This window comes from Centroberyx gerrardi, chromosome 14 (assembly GCF_048128805.1).
Source record: "Centroberyx gerrardi isolate f3 chromosome 14, fCenGer3.hap1.cur.20231027, whole genome shotgun sequence".
NCBI classification, from domain to species: Eukaryota; Metazoa; Chordata; class Actinopteri; order Beryciformes; family Berycidae; genus Centroberyx; species Centroberyx gerrardi.
Window position 1 is genome coordinate 11218607 of NC_136010.1, and position 21149 is coordinate 11239755.

Here is a 21149-nt window from a genome sequence, read left to right on the forward strand (position 1 = left end):
TCTCTGAAGGAGTGACGGAGGTGGAGCCAAGTTTTGCCACACAGGGCTGGTTCATCGGGCTTGTGAGTGCCATCGTGCTGCTGCTGCTGATATTGCTCATCCTCTGCTTTATCAAGAGGAGCAAAGGGGGAAAGTATTCAGGTAAGTCTCACCCACCGAAAATACATCAATAGAGAGCTTGGGCTGTCAAATCTGTTGGGTTAACTCAGCTGTTCAGTGTTGATAACAACAAAGTGGTTGAGGCCTTGAACAACCTCTTTTGAAGAAAATGTACTAATAACACTGTAGTCGTTCCGCTTCCTGAGCCTGACATCGTTTGAGAATCATGCAGCATTAGACAGATGGTCCAGGGTGGTGCTGGTCTTTGTTCCTGCTCTGTATATCAGTTCAGGCAGTTCTCCTCCAGGACTCACTCAACACAAGCTTTGCTGATAACACTGGACTGTCCAGAGCCATAAAGCTTTCTGACAATTACATCTCAGTGGAAACGGAAGCCAGACAACTAGAGGAATGGACCACAGCAGACAAGATGCGTCTTAATGGAAAGAAGACAATAAAATAAGAATCGGCCATGTTAGAAACTTTTCCCAAACACCCCCCTCTAACTCTGGGTGGACAGGTGGTCACGTGGTGAAAAATGACCTCTAAGCCTGTAATTCCTTACTTTGATAGCAAGGAGCGGCTCTGTACTGAAAAGTTGGTCGATGTGTATATCATATCATGTGTGGAATATGGGATGGATACTGGTGGCCTGCATGAAGAAGCAGGAAGCAACCAATGAGAAGGGTTCAAAAACAGGGCAGTGAAACTAATCACAAACCACAAGGGTTCCTCACTGCAGCTCTCTGACCTGCAGGCCACCGTTTGACCGGTCAGAGAAATGCACCAAACCTAATCATCCTCTCTAAACAAGGGAGAAACAAGTGGCCGGCCCCTTGGAAAGTAGAATTAATTGTCTGCACTAAAAGGAAGGGCTAATTGATTAAGAAATGCCACCATACCCACTGGCATCAGACTTTTTAATAATGAATAATTGAAATTGTTTGAAATTTTAATAGTGCTATTTTTAACCAGTCATTATACCATGAGTTAGACTAGAAATAAAGTCAAAACTCAAACTACTAGCCACATAAAGAAGCACATTCTTTGTGTCTACAGATAATCCATATCTGTTCTCCCCATATACTCGAACATGTATTTTGTATATAATAACACTGTCACTGCTGCTATCTCGCTGTCTGACAGAATGTCATTATCAACTTCTGAGACAGTGGCTTAGGGAGCAAAGCAGTGGAGATCTTACCGATTAATGGACTGATAATGAAATCCAATAATCTCTCTCCCTCGCAGTGAAAGATAAAGAGGAGGGTCCGATGGACTCAGAAGCGCGTCCTATGAAGGATGAGACTTTCGGAGAATACAGGTTTGTCATCCAGTCATTTAGATGCATATCACTTACTGAGTGTGTTGCATTATATTTCTATTGATCATTTAAATTCTAACCTCTAACACAGCCCTGATTCCCTGATTCCATTGTTTGTTTTTCCTAACCCTTTGCGTTCATGTCACTGTCCCTCTTTTCCCCAATGCTTGCCCCTGCTTTGCAGATCTCTAGAAAGGTATGCTGTGATGTGTTCGCTAACTCTAACCCTCTCATTTTCCATCCCCTGCTAATTGCCTTACTTATCTACTCACTCACCTGAGTCAGATTTGGTATAATTCTAGTGTAATTTTTGTCAGTTTTTATTCATTTGCAGTTTGCAAGATGGCATGCAATGCAGTTGTTCAAGAAAAGGCTCACTGAATCAGGGTTTAATTACATGATACTTAACTTATTAGGTTCCTAGTGATACTACGCCTCACTTTTGACTTCCTGCATTCTATCCATTGCTCTTTCTCATTCTCTCCATCTCCCTTTGTGCTGTAGTGACAATGAGGAGAAGCGCACAGCCAGCCAGCCGTCCCTGTGCGACGAGAGCAAGCTGTGCAGTGAGGACAACCTGGACTACAACATCAGCAGTGCTATAACCACCGAGCTCAACCTGGACGAGTCCCTGGTCAGCCAGTACAGCCGGCCCAGCGAGGGTCCGGAGCCACTGCAGGGCCTCCCAGACAGCTCCCCCCTCAACCCCACCACCGTCTCCTCAGCCAACAACGGCCTGCCCAACTCAGTCGCCATCCTCGATTAACCCCCACACGCCCGCCGGGGACCATCAGACCAAAACATGTCAACACATATGTGCCCATACGCTCCTGTTCCCTACTGACTTGGCGATCCGTAGTTTGACTACTAACACACAATCAATACATTGACTATTCAGATGCCCCTGGCCGCCATCTGATCGACTGGACTATTTTGACCAAAGGAGTGTTGAAAGTAGTGGATGATGTGATACAAGTCTGACTGACGTGACGATAGAGCCACTCTCCGACCTAATGATGTCCTTTGACCCCCCTACTCTATGTAGTTTACAGCATACGTGAGTGACTGACATTCATTTCTCTCCCTTGTTTCTCTTTTTTTCTCTCTCTCCGAAAACAGCTCTATAGAAAAATAAAGGCAGAATGTCATAGCGGTAGACATAACAGAGGGATCTTAGGTGCAGTCCTATAGAGATGCAGAGTAGTGCGTCAAAAGAGGGGGGCGATAGTAGAGCCTAGTGTGGGGAAACAGACAGCGCATGCTGCTGTGGAAAGTCTTAAATCTTAGATATTTATTATCACGTTTTATATTATTTCACATATTTTCTATGTCTAAAGCCATTTGATGTCTCAGACTGTAATTGCCAGTGACATTTTTATTTTTTTACAAACGTTTTTGATTATCTGCCATTTTTATTTGTATTTTCACCTTTTTATATTGTTTTCTACATCATTTATATATAATTCAGTAGTTCATGACTTCTGTTTATTGACATATTTCATGGATCTAGATGATCTCACTAAAACTAACTGAAGCCAAGTTTCTTATTATAAATAACATTGGATGCATAAGAGGAACTTGCTGTGAAAATGCTGAGTAGCGTGTGGTGTATATAGCTGCATCTACATCTATCTATTTAGCCATAATACAGTATTATAGATATGTACATGCTCCTTATAAGTTCCTGTGCCTGCTGGGTCTGCATAGAGCACCAGACTGATGTCATTACTCTCTCGCCTTTCCACCAGAAGTGTAATGTCATTATTGGTATGATATTGTAATTTTTTGTGTAGAGACCTATGTGTAGCTTTCTGTATCTGTCTTTGTCTCTTTCTACAGTGTATTAAAAACAATGTTGTCTCTAATGAACAATCTTTCCATACCTGTCCATCTCACACAACACAAATTGTGTAAGGAGCAGTATTTATGTATATTTACAGATTAGGGAGTGGAGTCTTGTGGGCGCACACTCTCAGTTTTATTTTCAGGCCCTCATCAATGCAAGCTGATGATGCAGACAGGCTTAATGATTGCCAGTTGATGTATAATAAAGACAAGCAGTTGGTATTTACATCAAACACAGAGAATGTATTCTTTCTAGGGCTGGGTAGAGATAGTATTTACATGCCAAAAACTCTTTCGGAATTATTAAAAGAAAACAATTCATAGACCTGCAAGGTATTGCGGAGATGAGAACACACAGGTTTTGGTATGGATATGACAAGACCTGAAAGGAGAGCTTTTTGTCACTGAATGTAAATACAACCCTCAAAGATTGTTTTGATGAACCCAACCATGTTTGATAAAAAATGTGAAAAATGTGCAGGTTTAAAACTGTTTAAGTTCATTTTAAAATGTTGCAAGTAGTTATTTTTCTTCTTTGTACTGATGCTATGAATTCACACTTTCCTTATTTGACAAATTATTGCAGTGAGATTTGGCTGTTTTAGCAAAGATAGTTCATAGTTGGGAAAAAAAAAAGAAAAATGAAAAAAAAAAAAAAATCCCCATTGTTCCGTAGATGTTTGCAAACACTCTTCAAAAAATTTGAGAATGAAAAAAATGTACATTAATTCCTATTGTCATTTAGTGATAGCAGTAGTTACATTGCAGCGGAAGCTAAGATTGCGTTCCTGTCCATCACCATCTAGTAATGCATTGCAGTGCAGTGAGTATCTGTGGAGTCTTTGTCTGATGCAGTTATGAGAGGCGGGGATGCAGTGAGCCAGTTTGTGCATACCACAGGGAGTTCCTATATGCAATGTTGCTGTCTCTGCACTCCGTACTCAAACAATAGCTTGCTGCTGGCCAAACACCACCTATTGACTATCCCAGAGGTAAAGAGTACGGGAAGTCTGGGGCTAGTGGCACTGAAGGAGGTGTGTGTAAGCTCCCTGTTGTTGGTTGTACAGACACACTCAGGACAAATAAAACTTTTAGAAAATCTATTTTCATACAGGAAACGATAAATGACACAAAATATGCCAATATTCTATCTCGACTATCTGCTGCTAAACATCTGTGTTTGTCAGTGTTTGGGCAAATGTTAGCTTTGAATGAGGAATGAGTGTACACACGCAGATACTCACTCTACTGCCGCTCGCTCTTTGCTTTTCATGTGTCAAGGGGAAAGCTGGGGACGCTGGCCTTTGCTTTTCCACTATTGTATTTTCCCTTTTTATAGTTAAAAGATAAAAACCTATTTAAAAAAAAAGTGGATTGGTGCATTTAGAGAAGAACGGCAACAGCTTCTTCAGTACTCAAAAGCAGACTGATTTTCAATAATAATGCCTGAGTGGGAGGGGAAGGTTGTGGGACAGGGGGGAGGGAGGAGGGGATGAAAGGGAGGAAGGAGGGCTAGGGGGGTATATACTGTATGTCACTGCCGGGGGGAGATGTGCCTCTGTGTGCTGTGTGGTGTGCACCATTAGCACAATGGGACTGAGGGGTGTGTATTTGTGCCATGTGAGAAAGACAGGAGTTGGGGGGGTGGGTCAGCTTCTGAGTGGACTTGTACTGCATATGGGGCCAATATTATTGTATCTGCATTATGAATCAACCACTGTAACTGGATATATGATTAAAAAATAAAGTACCTGGAACAATCTGTACCAAAACAGGAGTCCCTTTCTGTCATTAGTATCAGCCCATATCATTTACAAACATCAATGCATATGTGTCCCCTAAAAATAATCAGGAGACACTGAATACCCCTGTAGAAGAAGGTCAAATTGGTCACATTGAATTTGAGTATAACAATCAATAGACTTTACTTGGTAGCACAGAGTCATGTGTGAGCACAAGGCAGTGTGAAGTGTTGAGGCGGTCAGCGGGAGCTGGTGTTGAACTGACCAAAGTAGTCCACAGTGGGTTTGTTGGTGTACAGCTGCTTGTTCAGGTACTCCTGACTGGGGCAGACAGAGATATAAATAAATACACAGTCAGTAACTTTCTCAAAAGGAAAATGGTTACCTGAATCTGGATTCTACATTAGAATACGTCTTCCCAAAAATCCTACACTATATGCTGACTACTGTATGTTGCATTACTTTTCTATATATTCTGTATAGTTTGTAAAGCCTGAGCATGCTTCTTTTTAGTGCATGTGCACTTGAATAGTAGCATGAGAATATGTGTGTGTGTGTGTGTGTGTGTGCAGTGCTCACTATGCCTGCTGCTCACTGGCCAGCTGCTTGTTGTACTGGTCCAGCTGAATCCTCCTCTCTCTCTGCAGCTCTGCTGCTCTCTTCTCCTCCTCCTCCACCTCTCTGGACAGCTTCATGCACTGGAAGTCCCAGGCAGCATCCAGAATCTTCTCAGCCTCACGCTGTTTCTAAAAATGGCAAGAAAAAATGTCTAGTTCTGAAAGGCTAGTATTACAGTAATGGGATGCCTTTAGCATCAAACAATGGGGTGTTGGGTTTCAGATTTTACTAGGATGATCTTCTAAATGACTTTGGTAGAAAGGTAGAACTAAGAAGTGGCCTGGACCAGAGGAAGATGTCAGTCTGGAGGACCGAAGTGACTTGACCATGCCGGCCTGCGTCTATGGGAGTTGTATTGTCTTTCAGAGTGACTCCAGTACCTGTCTCTCAAGGCGCTGTTCGTCTCTTTCCCTGCGGATGGCGCTCAGCTGCTCAGGGCTCATCCCCCTCCACCTGTCTGTCAGCACCCTGACAGACAGGTCTCTCGCTGCCGCCTCTGGACACTCTGTCAACATGTCCGATGTCACCATGTGCCACATCTCTGCAAGACTCTCCCCTTCCTCTCTCATATGCTGTTCTCTCAGTTTCTCTGCCCGCTCTGCAGCCTGTGGGGAGTAGGACGAGGTTAGGCCTAACCACTGATCCAGGACCAGTTTATTGATCATCCCTTTGTTGATTAGGATTAGGATGAGGTTTACGAAACACAACCTCTAATCTGTGGTTAGTTATGGGTCTAGATGGGTCAGCCACATGTTGAATGTGCTCCTGAAGGATCCACTCAATCAGTTGTGTTTGCTTGTGCATCATGCATGTGAGTGGTTATTAGAAAAACCACATAATTGTCATGAAAAACACCATGACCTGAAGGATTTATAATGATGCCTCCCACCGGAGCATTCAACTGAGCGCATTCAGGCAAATGAGGGGAGAGACTAAATGGGGGCTTTTAAAAACAGGCTAGGCCCACGCATACATCAAAGCAGTTTAACCATCCACGTTGCTTAGCGCCTAACTAATGTGATGGCCGCCTTCCGCCAGCGAGTGTGTACGCATCATTTAACGTCTTCAATTAGTTATTTTAATTCCAAAATCCCACCTGAGTACACCCTGTCACAGCTCAACACCTCACTGGATTTTGCCTTGAGCATCCATGGCGGGTGGTGTGTGTGTGTGTGTGTGTGTGTGTGTGTGTGTACATGCATGTACCAGAGCGTGATTGTAGTTGCTGAGTGCGATGCGGGCAGCTTTCTTACACTCGTCCTCTAGTGCATCCAGCTGAACTGCCCTCAGGTCCTGATGCACCAGCTCTTTGCCTGTGAACACCTCTGTAACACACACACACACACACACACACAAACACACACTGGAAATCACCTCCTGTGCACTCCACACACCCACATTACCCATTACCCATACAAAGCCCTTCAACAACATAGTCATAACGGCGCTTTAAGATGAGCATCCATCAATGCCACCTGGGAATAAGGGCTGTGCGTAGGAGTGCGTGATTGTTTGTGCATGAGGGCATGAAGCATGTGCATGATTTACAGAGGTTGTACTATACTGTATATTAGCCCATCGGTGATCACGATGCATGTGTGTGTGTGTGTGTTTTGTGTGTAAGTGTGTGTCTGTTTTCACCTTTGTGCTTATCCTCCATGCATCTTTTCTCATTGGCTTCCTTCTGGGCTCGCAGATCTCTCTCTGTCTTTTCCATTTGCGCTCTCCTCTTTTGTTCCTCTCCTACACCCTCGCCCTGTAAATAAAACAAGGAAACAGAACTGGAGGGGTAGCATGAATATTTATTCAACCATTCACTGACAACACACTGGATTCTGTTCCGCTGGTGCTTTGATGTACACCTAGCACCCATCCATCACACAGGGCCTACCTGGAAGATTTGCATGCTGGCAGGACCCAGCTCAGCCTCTGGGATGGTGAGCCTGGATGCCCCCTTCAGGTCACATTTGAGATCAGCATCGCTGGAGTCTTCCACACGCTGATGGACGGCCCAGTACTGAGTGAGATCAGTGTGCAGCGCTGCTCGCTTCTCCCTCTCATCTCTCTCTTGTTGCAACAGTGCTTCATCTTGACTCCTTCTCAGCTTATCTGCATTGTATTGAAATAATTGTGAGTTGTGGCTGTCATTCAGTGTATTTATTTCTCACCCCGATTCCAGCCCCTTGCTTACCAAAAGCTTTGTCTTGTTGTCTCTCCATGTTTTGCTGGTGTGTTTTCTCCAGGACCTGTTGATCCAGAGCACTGAGGTCCAGGCCCATCACACGGCTCCGGGTGTTGAATATCCGGGCCCTGCGTGCAGCTTCTGCTGTCCTTCGACGCTCAACAGCCACATCTGTGGAGCGGTCTACTGGCAAATCCACTTTGTACATTTTCACAGTTTCTAATGAGTCTGTGGAAGGAGAGGATATAGCATAAGAACAGTGGCTATGGAAAGGCACACACTGCATGCAGGGCCTATTGATTTCAGCCTGTTATCCTTGTTGGAAAGAATTGATCATGTTGACTGAACTGTCCACGCCCATGGGGCTGTTAACTTCCAGACAAATTTAATTTGTACCACTATGCCATCAACCTGGAGGCTCCATTGACTTTGGGTGAATGTGTATGGATTGGATGTTAGCACATGTTCTAAAATTCAGTGGCATTCCCTTTAAACACAGGCGGAGGTCAGAGATCTGTGCGTCCTTTGTGTAGTGTGGAGGAACACTTACCGCTGACTTTACAGGTGTGGGCAAATTATTCCAGTTATTATCAGGACGTCAGACCTCAGTGCGTGTAGCTGCTTCACAACTACAATCCTGTTGTGTTTGAAAGCTCTGCGTAACCATGGCAACAGTTTAATTTGCCACTGTGCAGGTCAGGGACAGATAACAACAGCGATTGGTGCATGTATATTAAATATGAAGTCGCTTTCGCATTCAATACACTGTATGCTATGCAATTTGAATAATTTTACGCACGACGTTACTGGTGGAATAAGCCAAGCATGTTCAGAAGTAACATAACTCTAGCGACGCAGTAATCATTGGATCTCGCGAGAAACTACGCGATTACGCGTCTCGCGCGCTCCAGCGTCTTCCTGTTGGATTGTAAAATGGCGCATTGTTGTCACAACCGTATCGTTATATTTGTTTAACATTAGTAAGCAATTTAAAGTTAGCCAACTTACGATGCCATTTATAATGTGACTTATGCATACTGCAGCAATAGATTGAACAGGGAGGTTCATGCGTTTGCGTGCATGCTACTCCTTTGAGATAGCTTGCTGGGTAAACATCGCCTGTTAGCGTTAGCTAACATTTAGCTAGCTAATATCACTGCATTTTTCCCCGCAGCAGCGGAAGAAATCGAACGAAGATGGGGTATTTAAAACTGATAGAGATTGAAAACTTCAAGTCTTATAAAGGAAGACAGATCATTGGACCTTTTCATAAATTCACTGCAATCATCGGACCCAATGGATCTGGTATGTTATGCTAGTCAACATTAGCTAGCGGCTAATGCTTTTTCTGCAAAACTGCTTGCTAGCTTTGGCTAACGTTAGCGGCAAATGAAGTGCATTACTACCTTGTTGACAGCAGATATTATAATTATGGTTGATGTCTGCACGTATCTTGATTTACTGTACTGTCCAGCTCTACCTACAATCCTGCACTCTACTGTTGATTATTTCATTGTCGCTTTTTTGTTATAATTTTTTATTAAGAATTTTTACAAGATGGTCTGTGGGTGTCTGCTAAAGTGACAATGTTTTGTTTTTGTCGCCGTAAACTAATAACATGAAAATTAATGTTTATTTGCTTGACAAGCTGATGGTTTCTAAGCTCTCTTAACATAAGTTGGATAAGATCTATACATTAACGTTAACTATAAATCTGACAAGCTAAAAGCCTAATAAGATGGACCATCTGGTTGACTGTGTGGTGGTTTTAGTGGTGTACTTCAGTGCTTTGTTTTGATATAGATTTGTAGATCATACATTGTCAGTTCATTTAGATTTGTGATTATCAAGGTTACTCATTTGTATGATGTTTTAGGCAAGTCCAACCTTATGGACGCCATCAGCTTCGTGTTGGCAGAGAAGACCAGCAACCTGCGTGTGAAAACTCTGAAGGATCTGATCCATGGAGCGCCTGTGGGCAAGCCAGCTGCCAACAGAGCCTTTGTCAGCATGGTGTACCAGGAGGACAACGGAGAGGAGCGCAGCTTCACTAGGGTCATCATTGGTACGGACCTCCATCCACATTTATGATGGATGTAGTTCAATTGCCTCATCAGGAGGCAATCAGCAACATTATTGCTTGTCTGTGGCAAAAAAATATTGGTTTGACATCTCAGTGCTGGCATTTCTTGCCCAAACAAGAGAGGGCATGGGTTTTGCTGGCCATCTAGTTAACCCAACTTGAAGAGATTTACTGGAAACTGCTGCAACAGAAAAAAGTTTGAGAATAATGTTTAATCAGTGTTTCATTGCCTTAAAAACCTGACAAAATTATTTTCATATATTAGCCTAATATTTGTGGTTAGGTTAGGGTTAGGCCTTGCAATGCTTTATATTTTGTCATTGAAGAGTATATTATCAGCCATTCATATAAGACATTATAATGTGTAGAGGCATGTTTTATTTTGGACAAATAGCCTAATCATTATTCCATTTGTCTGAAGGACAAGTGCCTGCCAAAGTTGAATTTCAAACCCTGCTCATTTTCAGCTGACTTGTGTGCACCTTTGATTCTCTAATGTGTTATGTTTTGTTCCCCTTAATGTGCATGTGGCGTGTGCATCAGGTTCCTCCTCTGAGTACCGCATCAACAGTAAGGTGGTGCCCCTGGCTGAATACAGTGAAGAGCTGGAGAAACTGGGCATTCTGATCAAGGCTAGGAACTTCCTGGTCTTCCAGGTCAGACATTGTGCACAACCTAGTACACTACACAATAAAACCCTGAAAAACTGCTCTAACAGAAATGTACTCATCAGCGCTCTTTCCTGATGCATTTGTACTGAGCCACAGGTTTATGTAATTAATCAATAGGCTGTGCTTTACATTGTTTGACATGGCCTCAAATGGCTTATTAGCTTATTAGCCGGCACTATAATAAAATAAGCATGCACAAATACAACAAATCTTTTATTTATGATAAATGATATTTAAATTATTAAAAGTTATTGTTCTGGCGAGCAATATAGCTCTAGTACTGTACTAGTACTATTTGCAATCGAAACAGATCTGTAGTCACAGGTGTGCCTTCACTGACACAGCTTCGCATATGACTCAGCCAGTCAGAACTGAGGACAGAAAGTGTCCATTTTGTGATGCAAAATAAATGTCTAGTAAGATGTTGTCAGTATTTGCTATTGGTAACCCCCAGTGTGGTTCTCTGCTTGTTCTCCTAGGGAGCTGTGGAGTCCATTGCCATGAAGAACCCCAAGGAGCGTACAGCTCTGTTTGAGGAGATCTCCCGTTCTGGGGAGCTGGCCCAGGAGTACGACCGGAGGAAGAAGGAGATGGTGAAAGCGGAGGAGGACACCCAGTTCAACTACCATCGCAAGAAAAACATTGCTGCTGAGCGCAAGGAGGCCAAGCAAGAGAAAGAGGAGGTATGTTGTCCGTATTTACTCTGGAGCTACATTCACCTCCATGCATCATGTGTCATGGTTGGACTGGAAATGAAATACTTCACATAATTTCAATGCTTTTGCCCTTGATTTCAGTTCACACTTTATTGTCCTGTAAGAGAAATTTGACTTGTGGGTTAGTTGTAAAAACACACAACCATGATTTGATTTTGCCATTTGATTGTCGCCATGAAAGCACACATTTAATTGACTTTCTCCTCTCTCTGCCTCTCTCCGTCTGTCTCTCTCTCCTCCCCTCCCTCCACCAGGCTGAGCGTTACCAACGTCTGAAAGACGAAGTGGTGAGGGCCCATGTCCAGTTGCAGCTGTTCAAGCTATACCACAACGAGACAGAGATCGAGAAGCTCAACAAAGAGCTGGGCCACCGTAACAAGGAGATTGAGAAGGACCGTAAGAAGATGGACCATGTGGAGGAGGAGCTGAAAGAGAAGAAGAAGGAGCTGGGCAGGCTGATGAGGGAGCAGCAGACCGTGGAGAAGGAGATCAAGTGAGTGATGATGATGCAGAAGGTGTTCTGTTGTCCATCTGTGGTGTGGGATTGTATATATTGAAGCACACAAGATATAATGAAAGTCTGAGACACACTTCAGATCACCTAGATGCTTTGTCATTTAAAAATGGGTACTTTGCCATACGCTCGTGCTCATCAACTCCTCCTTCCCCCCCTAACAGAGAGAAGGACTCTGAGTTGAACCAAAAGCGGCCCCAGTACATCAAGGCCAAAGAAAACACCTCGCACAAGATCAAGAAACTGGAGGCGGCGCGCAAGTCCTTGCAGAACGCCCAGAAGATGTACAAGAAACGCAAAGGAGACATGGATGAGCTGGACAAGGAGATGAGAGCGGTGGAGTTGGCCAAGCAAGAGTTTGAGGAGCGCATGGAGGAGGAGGCGCAGAGCCAGGGCCAGGACCTCACCCTGGAGGAGAACCAGGTATGGTGTAAAGCTTCTGGAGAAGGGGGGTGCGTATTCAAGGGCTGTTCTTGACTAAAGAGATTCAACTATTAGCCATAGGAATTTATTCACTGATTGAATAGTTTATTTAGTTGACAAATCTGTAAAATTGATCTTCCCCCTGACCAGCACATATTTGGGAATGTTGTTCTGATGGAAGGATGTGCTTATCATTTTTCAGGGAATCATTCATACAATATTAAGATTGCATTAAAATTGACTAATGGATTAAAATGTCTTTGACTAAGATGCTGTCAAGCAATACCTTGACTATGATTAATGGTCAGTCCAACCATATTTTATGCATAAGCAGTAATGGCCTATTCAAGTTCATTGACTGAGGTTTCTATTTAATGTTAGCATTTTGACATCAAGATGATGGAATGATTGGAATGCTAGCAGGTACAAATCCCAGGTTTGGTAATTGTTGGGTGTGAATAACATCTGGAAATGCTGTTATGGTTTTATCAAATCAAATGGATGTTTAAATATAGCTTGCTTTGCCTGAGCCTCTGTGTCTCCCTGTGTGTCTTCTCTCCAGGTCAAGCAGTACCACCGTCTGAAGGAGGAGGCCAGTAAGCGTGCGGCCACCCTGGCCCAGGAGCTGGAGAAGTTCAACCGCGACCAGAAGGCCGACCAGGACCGCCTCGACCTGGAGGAGAGGAAGAAAGTGGAGACGGAGGTAGACTTGATGAGGATAATGATGCTTGCCTGTGCCCATGTAAACTGGTTGATTTGAATGCATAAACCCAAATATTTTGTTGTTTTCTCTCTAGGCCAAGATCAAACAGAAGATCCGTGAAATTGAGGAAAACCAGAAACGTATTGAGAAGCTGGAGGATTACATCACCACCAGCAGGTATGCAGCGCTTCATGCACTGAACTAACTCTCCCATTATTATGTTGGTTTGATCAATGCTATGTTCAGAACTGGCTTATTGATCAAATAGTCTTTTCCAGTGCTTGACTCCCTCACTCACACCCTCCTGTCCCTGTGCTCCTCAGGCAGTCTCTAGATGAGCAGAAGCGCATGGAGGAGGAGCTGACTGAGGAGGTGGAGATGGCCAAGAGGAGGATTGATGAGATCAACATGGAGCTCAACCAGGTACGCAATACACACACCGGGATATAAAGAAGGGCAGTTGAATTCAAATGGTGTTATCTCTGCTTTTAACCGGAAGGTCCGAGTTCAATCCCCATGTTGGCAAAAATCTGCCCTGCTGGATTTTCCTTGAGCAAGTCTCTGAATCCTTACAAACTGGAAAGAGCAAGAAAAAAAGAGAATATCCCCATGGGGATCAATAACAAATCACATTATTATTGGCTTTTGCTGTAGGTTATGGAGCAGCTGGGAGACGCCAGGATCGACAGGCAGGAGAACAGCCGGCAGCAGCGCAAGGCTGAGATCATGGAGAGCATCAAGAGACTCTACCCTGGCTCTGTGGTAAGGCAACTGTGACGGTATTCAGTGAAATATTATATAATATTTTTATGCTTGCAAGACTACAGTTTTTTGCTCAGTGTTTTGGTTAATATGGTTTAGTTTGGGCATAACATGAACTTGATATAAACTTGGTATACTCAAAATATGCCACTCTTTTTTTTACCACTCTCCCTCTCTCCAGTATGGTCGTCTGATCGACTTGTGCCAGCCCACTCAGAAGAAGTATCAGATCGCTGTGACCAAGGTGTTGGGGAAGAACATGGACGCCATCATTGTTGACTCTGAGAAGACTGGCAGAGACTGTATCCAGTACATCAAGGAGCAGAGAGGAGAGCCTGAGACCTTCCTTCCTCTTGACTACCTGGAGGTGCGTACAGGAAATAACATAGACAATAGCTGGGTTTCCATCCAAGTAGTTTTGTGATAATTAAGATGTATCAAATCAGAAATGCTGAATGGAAACAACAAATTTCAGTAAACTTTTCAGAAAAGCTTGATGTCAATAAAGACATTATCTGTTAAATAGCAATGGAAACACATTTGCCGAATAAATAATGACATGGCGTAAAGACTCAGTTTGTCTTGTGGGTGTATTTTTTGATGTAGCTATGTTTTACGTTCAGGAAGCCTATTTACTAGCTACAACCCAGCTTCAAAAGTTTGCTCTAAATTTGCTTGACAGTTGGATGGATATAAACCTATCGTTCTCTTGTGTTATCGCAGGTGAAGCCCACAGATGAGAAGCTGAGGGAACTGCGTGGAGCCAAGCTGGTGATCGATGTGATCCGCTACGAGCCCCCCCACATCAAGAAAGCCCTGCAGTACGCCTGTGGAAACGCCCTGGTCTGTGAGAACGTAGAAGACGCCCGCAGGATCGCCTTTGGAGGGCCCTACAGACACAAGGTACATGATAACACATATAAACCTGTCTTAAGTTGGGCAAGGCAAATGAAGTAGAATTCATTTTGTCTTTGACAAATCTGTAAAGTAAATCCTCAGAAAGCAGTTATAGACCAAGTGTTTCTCAAAGGCCAGTGTGTCTTTGCAAATATTGTTCTGATGGCAAAAATGTTCTAATAATTTTTCAGGGAATTTGAAGAAATTCATTTGATATAAAAATAGTATTAAAAGTGATTGACTAAAGAATCTTGTTAACTAGACCCTAAGAACCGATTTCTTAGCTAACTACTATATACTAATAACTAACAACTAGGTTTCATATATATTGTCAGCATTTTGGTGTCAGGAAGATGGTCTGAAAGCTAACTTTATCTTTCCCTCCACCTACTCTCTCTATCCCTCCCTGTGTCCAGACTGTGGCTCTGGATGGAACCCTGTTCCAGAAGTCTGGAGTAATCTCTGGGGGAGCCAGCGACCTGAAGGCCAAGGCCAGGCGCTGGGACGAGAAGGCAGTGGACAAGCTCAAGGACAAGAAGGAGAAACTCACTGAGGAGCTCAAGGTAACTTGTCGCTTGTCGACTCTGATATAGAGGCAGCAGTAGCCTAGAGGTTAGAGAAGCCGACTTGTGACCGAACTGTCAACAGTTCAGAATCACCAGACCGGCTCAGAAAATGTGGGTGGGGAAGTGTGAGGTTCCCTCCTCCCTCAACAAATACCATTATGTGCCCTTGAGCACAACTCCTTGACTTGAGCTGTTTAGTTGCCAACATTAGAAGATTGTGTGTGTGTGTGTAAATTGCTCGGTTGACTTTCCCTGGATAACTAAATGTTTAAAAAAATTAATCAGTGTTAATTTACAGGCAATTACTAATAAATTCAAGGCAAATGCCAGGGATCCTTAGAGTTTGATGGATGGAGGTAAATTCACAAACATTCACACTTAATTCTCTCTGTAGGAGCAAATGAAGGCGAAGAGGAAGGAGGCGGAGCTGCGTCAGGTGCAGTCCCAGGCCCACGGGCTGCAGATGAGGCTGAAGTACTCGCAGAGTGACCTGGAGCAGACCAAAACACGCCACCTCTCCCTCAACATGCAGGTACGGCTGGGCTACAACTCAGTATTTTTCACTTCTTTTGGGTAACTGCTATGGTGACTGTTGAATTAAACCGTATTTGATTTGTATCATGCAGGAGAAGTCCAAGCTGGAGAGTGAACTGGCGAACTTTGGCCCTCGCATCAACGACATCAAGAGGATCATCCAGTCCCGCGAGAGGGAGATCACTGACCTGCGGGATCGCATGAACCTGGTGAGGCTGACACGGAGTTAGGGCTATTAAGAAGCCTGTCTATGAATACCAGATGTCTCTCTAATGTCAGTATGAATGTTTTTGTTTTCCAGGTGGAGGACGAGGTGTTTGTGGAGTTCTGTAAGGAGATTGGAGTGAGGAACATCAGAGAGTTTGAGGAGGAGAAGGTGAAGAGGCAGAACGAGATTGCAAAGAAACGGTGAGTCTAGTTAGCGATTCAGAATGACCCAGTCCACCTATGTGGACCAATTCTCACCACATTGTGTGTTACTTGTCTCAGGGTTTCTGTGTGGTCTAACATGACATGCACCATTTTGTCTATCAGTCTGGAGTTTGAGACCCAGAAGACCCGCCTTGGTATCCAGTTAGACTATGAGAAGAACCAGCTGAAGGAGGACCAGGAGAAGGTCATGATGTGGGAACAGACTGTCAAAAAGGACGAGGCTGAGATAGAGCGACTTAAGAAGGTAAAGACACATGGTGGAGGATGAGAACTCGCCTTGTAATTGATGTATCAGTTCTGACCTTAGTTTTGACATCAAGTTAAATTAGGGCTGGACGATAATTCAATATTATCGTTTATCGTCTTTCAGTGGAATCATATCGTGATGATATGAAGATATTTTAATATCGTGACACACATTTCTGCTGTCTAAATTGATGATGACAAGCAAATTTTACTTAAAAACTGATAAAATGAGGTATGGTAGGAATATTATTTGAAAATTTCAGTTTTGTTTGACATCACACCTAACATTACCATTCAGTTCAATGAGATGAACATTAATTTGATTATTTAACGTGATTTTGCATACATGAACCATATCGTGATATATATTGATATCGAGAAAAATCCTTATGATTATCATGATATTGATTTCAACCATATCGTCCATCCCTAAGTTAAATCCCCCCTTTACATCTCATTTGTTTTACTCCCTGTCTGTCTCTCTTTCATTTTTCCTGTAGGAGGAGCACAGGCACATGAAAATCATTGATGAGACCATGGCCCAGCTGCAGGACCTGAAGAACCAGCACCTCACCAAGAAATCTGAGGTCAACGATAAGAACCATGAGATGGAGGAGATCCGCAAAAAACTGGGTGGCGCCAACAAGTCAGTGGCTACAGACACACACTTGCAACTTAATATTTCTCATGTCATATAATATAACATTCAAATAGTTTTCTGCTACAAATGTATTGTTATTCAATTTATTTTCAGTAATTTGTCTTCATTTTTTGACGTGTTTCTGTGTGTTCCAGGGAGCTGACCCAGCTGCAGAAGGAGGTGACGGCCATTGAGACCAAACTGGAGCAGAAGCGCAGCGACCGCCACAACCTGCTGCAGGCCTGTAAGATGCAAGACATCAGGTTGCCTCTTCGCTCTGGAACAATGGATGATATCAGCCAGGGAGAGGTGCGCATACACACACACACACACACACACACACACACACACACACACACACACTCTTACACTTACTGTTATTCCATACACACTGTCAGGATTGAAGAAAATTACCTCCTCCTTTTGGCTTTGTTATTCCAGGGAAGCTCCCAGGCAGAGGAGTCCAGCAGCCAGAGGACCTCCAGCACTGTCCTGGCTAAAGAGGCCCTCATAGAGATCGACTACAGCAACCTGTCTGAGGACCTCAAGGTAGCCAGTCCACACATCAGCCCCACTGCCTTACACACAGACACTCCAACTTGACATCTCTTCCCCTGCTATCCAGAATCAGGATTTATTGGAAAACAAGGAGTGCTTCTGTACAGGCTCACAGCACATTTGTGCCAGAATACAGTAATGATAGGATACTTGGCTTGATAGTTAACATGAGCATTAGCAAACATAGCTCATCACATATTATAGACATACATAGAAGCACTACTTATACAACAGTGTAATTATTATAAAATGCCAGAATGTGTTGTCTTATGGTCATTAAAAGATTTCGCTATATCACCATACATCACTGTATCGTAGCTGTCTATGCAAACTAATAGATGAAGAACCCAGAAGTACGTTCTCCGGGCATGTGAACGTCATCGAAACTAGTTTGGAAAACTGCAGCTAAGATGCAAAAATTATAGTTTAAGTTACACTTTTACTTATTTTTATTAAATAGATACTGCTCAATATAGAACAGAGTTCTTGGCACGGCTCTTTATAGCTGTGTCAGCTTCTGTCATTAGAAAACTTCTAAAACTTCTAGGTTCCACTTTTCAGTCAACTCTGTTTCTCTCCCAACAGGACGCGCTGTCGGAGGAGGAGATCAAGGCGGAGATGAACACGCTGCAGCAGCGTCTGAACGAGCAGCAGAGCATCCTACAGAGGATCAGCGCGCCCAACATGAAGGCCATGGAGAAACTAGAGAGCGTCAGGGACAAGTTCCAAGAGACCAGCGACGGTGAGATGACAGGGTGAAGAGGAGAGAGGAGAGGAGAGGAGAGGTGGGGGTGGGGGGTTGGATAAGACAGAGAAAAAGATGTAGGGGAAAGTAATGCAGGTTAGACTTTCTCCAAAATACTGATGCCTATTTCCTCATTACAACACATTAGAGTGCTTAATAAAGTACACACTGTGTGACCTCGTGGTTCTCTGTCTGTGCGTCTCAGAGTTTGAAGCGGCCCGTAAGAGAGCCAAGAAGGCCAAACAGGCCTTCGAGCAGATCAAGAAGGAAAGGTTTGACCGTTTTAATGCCTGCTTCGAGTCTGTGGCCACCAACATTGATGAGATCTACAAGGCCCTTTCACGCAACAGCAGTGCTCAGGTAAGCACTCCAAATAATATTGGTATGAAGACCATGAATTTTGATCCATGCGTTATATGCATTGGCATGTTACACATACGCCATTGATCATGTATTTGTACATTGACCGTGTACATTTAATCTGATGTTATAAATACCACTTCACATCATCTTAGGTGTTATAATGTCTTTGAAGGAATATAATTTACAGCGTGTCTGTCCTCCTGTAGGCTTTCTTGGGCCCAGAGAACCCCGAAGAGCCGTACCTGGATGGCATCAACTATAACTGTGTGGCTCCAGGGAAAAGGTTCAGGCCCATGGACAACCTGTCTGGAGGAGAGAAGACTGTAGCCGCCCTGGCTCTGCTCTTCGCCATTCACAGGTAAAGGAGGGGAGGAGTAGAAAGAGAGTCTCAATAAATGTTTTTTAAAAGAGCTTTTCCATTCAAGTATTATTTATTTGAATTGCTAGAAAGTTGATCAAGATGTTTACACTGTGTTGGAGTATTGTAACAAAATCTCTCCCGTTTGTTTGCAGCTACAAACCTGCCCCCTTCTTTGTCCTGGATGAGATTGATGCTGCTCTGGACAACACTAACATTGGCAAGGTCTGTTAAGAAAGTACAATTGATTTCTTTAGTGACACAGTAGTTTTTCATCAAAGTTAAAAATACGACTCATTATTTCCCTCTGTGCTCCTTAGGTGGCCAATTACATCAAAGACCAGTCGGTGCAGAACTTCCAGGCCATTGTCATTTCTCTGAAGGAGGAGTTTTACACCAAGGCAGACTCGCTCATTGGCGTTTACCCAGAGGTTTGTTTCTCGATATTGTCCATAACAAAATAGAATGCACACACAAGAATATCGAGTAATATGCAGCCACAAAGTCTTGACAATAGTTTGAACATTTTTAGAACTAGAGGTTCTTCATCCTTTTAAGCCTGGGACCCATATTGACTAGTTTCAGCCTGCGGACACGGGTCATTAAAACACACTAGTGCTCTTGTCATGTGGGGACCCAACAGAGACGGGCATTGTAAACCATTTTGGATCCTGACTTATAGTTACACAAATGCTGATTACTGGATGTAATTGAAGTTGTAACTGATTTTCCTTTTCTTCCATTCACAGCAAGGAGATTGTGTTATCAGCAAAGTCCTGACCTTTGACCTCTCTCAGTATCCTGATGCCAACCCAAATCCCAATGAATAGGACACGCACTCCAAACACTGGCATTTTGGCAAATTGGACTGTCAGTTTCTCTATTCTCTCTGGATTGCTAATGTATTCTGTAGTCACAGATTATGTATCCATTAGGTCCTAGATGTTATTTGCTATTGTTTTTTTTGTTTTTTTTTGTTTATGTATTTTTTGGATATGTTAGAGTAGTGAATTAGTGAGGGATTTTTTAGAAGGGGGTTGTGGAGGAGTCAACAACATAAAGTTGTTCTTTATAGCTACAACCCGAATATATGTGCATTTATACAAGCCAGCCCTTTCTAAATTTGTCTGTAAACTAAAAACACTGAGGGCTTTTGCTTATGTAAGAGTTGCACAAGCAAACAAATGAAAATTATAATCAAGTGAAAATGGTTGTGAATCAAACCTTTTTAAAAGACTAGAGTTTGTATCAGGTTTTGTTCATGTGGTAAAACCTGCTGATAGGCTGATGTATTACATGGAACGCTTTTTTTGTTTTCAGAACTTTTATACTAATCATGGTCCCCCTTTCAATCGAGTGCTTTGAAGCCCTTGCCTGTCCTGTTGTGTGTGCTAAAGGATGTACTTGCATTTTCACATGCGCTACTTTTTACTTTTTTAAAAGCTTTATCAGGAAGAATTTATTACCAGTATGGTGGATACATTCCCGTTTCTGAACGCTTAAAACCCCCAAGTCAGCTGCAGCTGACAGCGCTGTAATGAGATCATGGAGCTTTGTTAGAGCTGCCAATAGAAAATGACTTGAAAGGAAATGTATTGAGGTAATGAAGCTATATGAGTAACAACACACCCTTTATATTCCTTGAGTAATATTCTGAATCAGCCCTAGGCAAGTGGAAAACTTCATTCTCAATATATGGGTCAAAATGTTCTGTGTTACATGTCTATTCTGTTGTACTGATTGCTTTGCTTCAATAAATAAATTGGAACTATTTTAGCTCATTGGATTTTGACACTTTCCCCCACTTTTCACTACTTTTTAAAATATGCATTTAACCCATTCACTATATTGTGTAATTTCAGACGCTCTTTTTGTGGGCTGGTTGTAAGGAATTTTATTGTTATTTTTATTTAGGCCTACAATCTAACATGCATTTTGCTGCAGTAGTTTCCATTCCATAAGGGGGAGTGTATGCTTTGCTATGCAGGGCTATTTATAGAGGCTTCTCAGTTTTCACACAGTAACTTGTGTAGGGGGCAGCCTCTGGATTATGCACTTATCTTTTACCAAGGCTTTCTCTGGACTAACCATCCCATTTCAAGGGGTTTTTATGGTTAGTCATTATTAT

General features: G+C 43.0%; 3 protein-coding genes across 3 annotated transcripts in view; 2 read left to right on the plus strand and 1 right to left on the minus strand.

The window, feature by feature from the left end:
• Positions 1-3352, plus strand: part of l1cama (L1 cell adhesion molecule, paralog a) — a 44885-nt gene extending 41533 nt beyond the window's left edge. The window contains exons 25-27 of the mRNA XM_078288107.1: positions 10-141; positions 1351-1423; positions 1928-3352. Coding sequence (XP_078144233.1) covers positions 10-141; positions 1351-1423; positions 1928-2189 — 467 coding nt within the window. The 3' untranslated portion in view covers positions 2190-3352. The remainder of the gene's footprint in view (positions 1-9; positions 142-1350; positions 1424-1927) is intronic.
• Positions 3353-5249: 1897 nt separating this feature from the next.
• Positions 5250-8018, minus strand: ribc1 (RIB43A domain with coiled-coils 1). The gene is made up of 7 exons (XM_071903285.2): positions 7820-8018; positions 7520-7737; positions 7270-7384; positions 6835-6953; positions 6009-6233; positions 5590-5756; positions 5250-5331 (listed from the first exon to the last, which is right to left on the minus strand). The coding sequence occupies exons 1-7, from the start codon at positions 8016-8018 to the stop codon at positions 5250-5252; spliced, it is 1125 nt and encodes a 374-aa protein (XP_071759386.2).
• A 718-nt stretch (positions 8019-8736) lies between these two features.
• On the plus strand, positions 8737-20802 carry smc1a (structural maintenance of chromosomes 1A). The gene is made up of 26 exons (XM_071903267.2): positions 8737-9115; positions 9687-9875; positions 10437-10549; positions 11044-11247; positions 11535-11773; positions 11959-12217; positions 12780-12920; positions 13015-13097; positions 13244-13343; positions 13575-13682; positions 13864-14049; positions 14406-14585; positions 14996-15142; positions 15540-15677; positions 15772-15888; positions 15981-16087; positions 16214-16355; positions 16858-17003; positions 17153-17306; positions 17439-17546; positions 18141-18297; positions 18506-18660; positions 18870-19021; positions 19177-19246; positions 19342-19452; positions 19771-20802. The coding sequence occupies exons 1-26, from the start codon at positions 9007-9009 to the stop codon at positions 19849-19851; spliced, it is 3696 nt and encodes a 1231-aa protein (XP_071759368.1). The 5' UTR covers positions 8737-9006; the 3' UTR covers positions 19852-20802.
• The last annotated feature ends 347 nt before the right edge of the window (positions 20803-21149 follow it).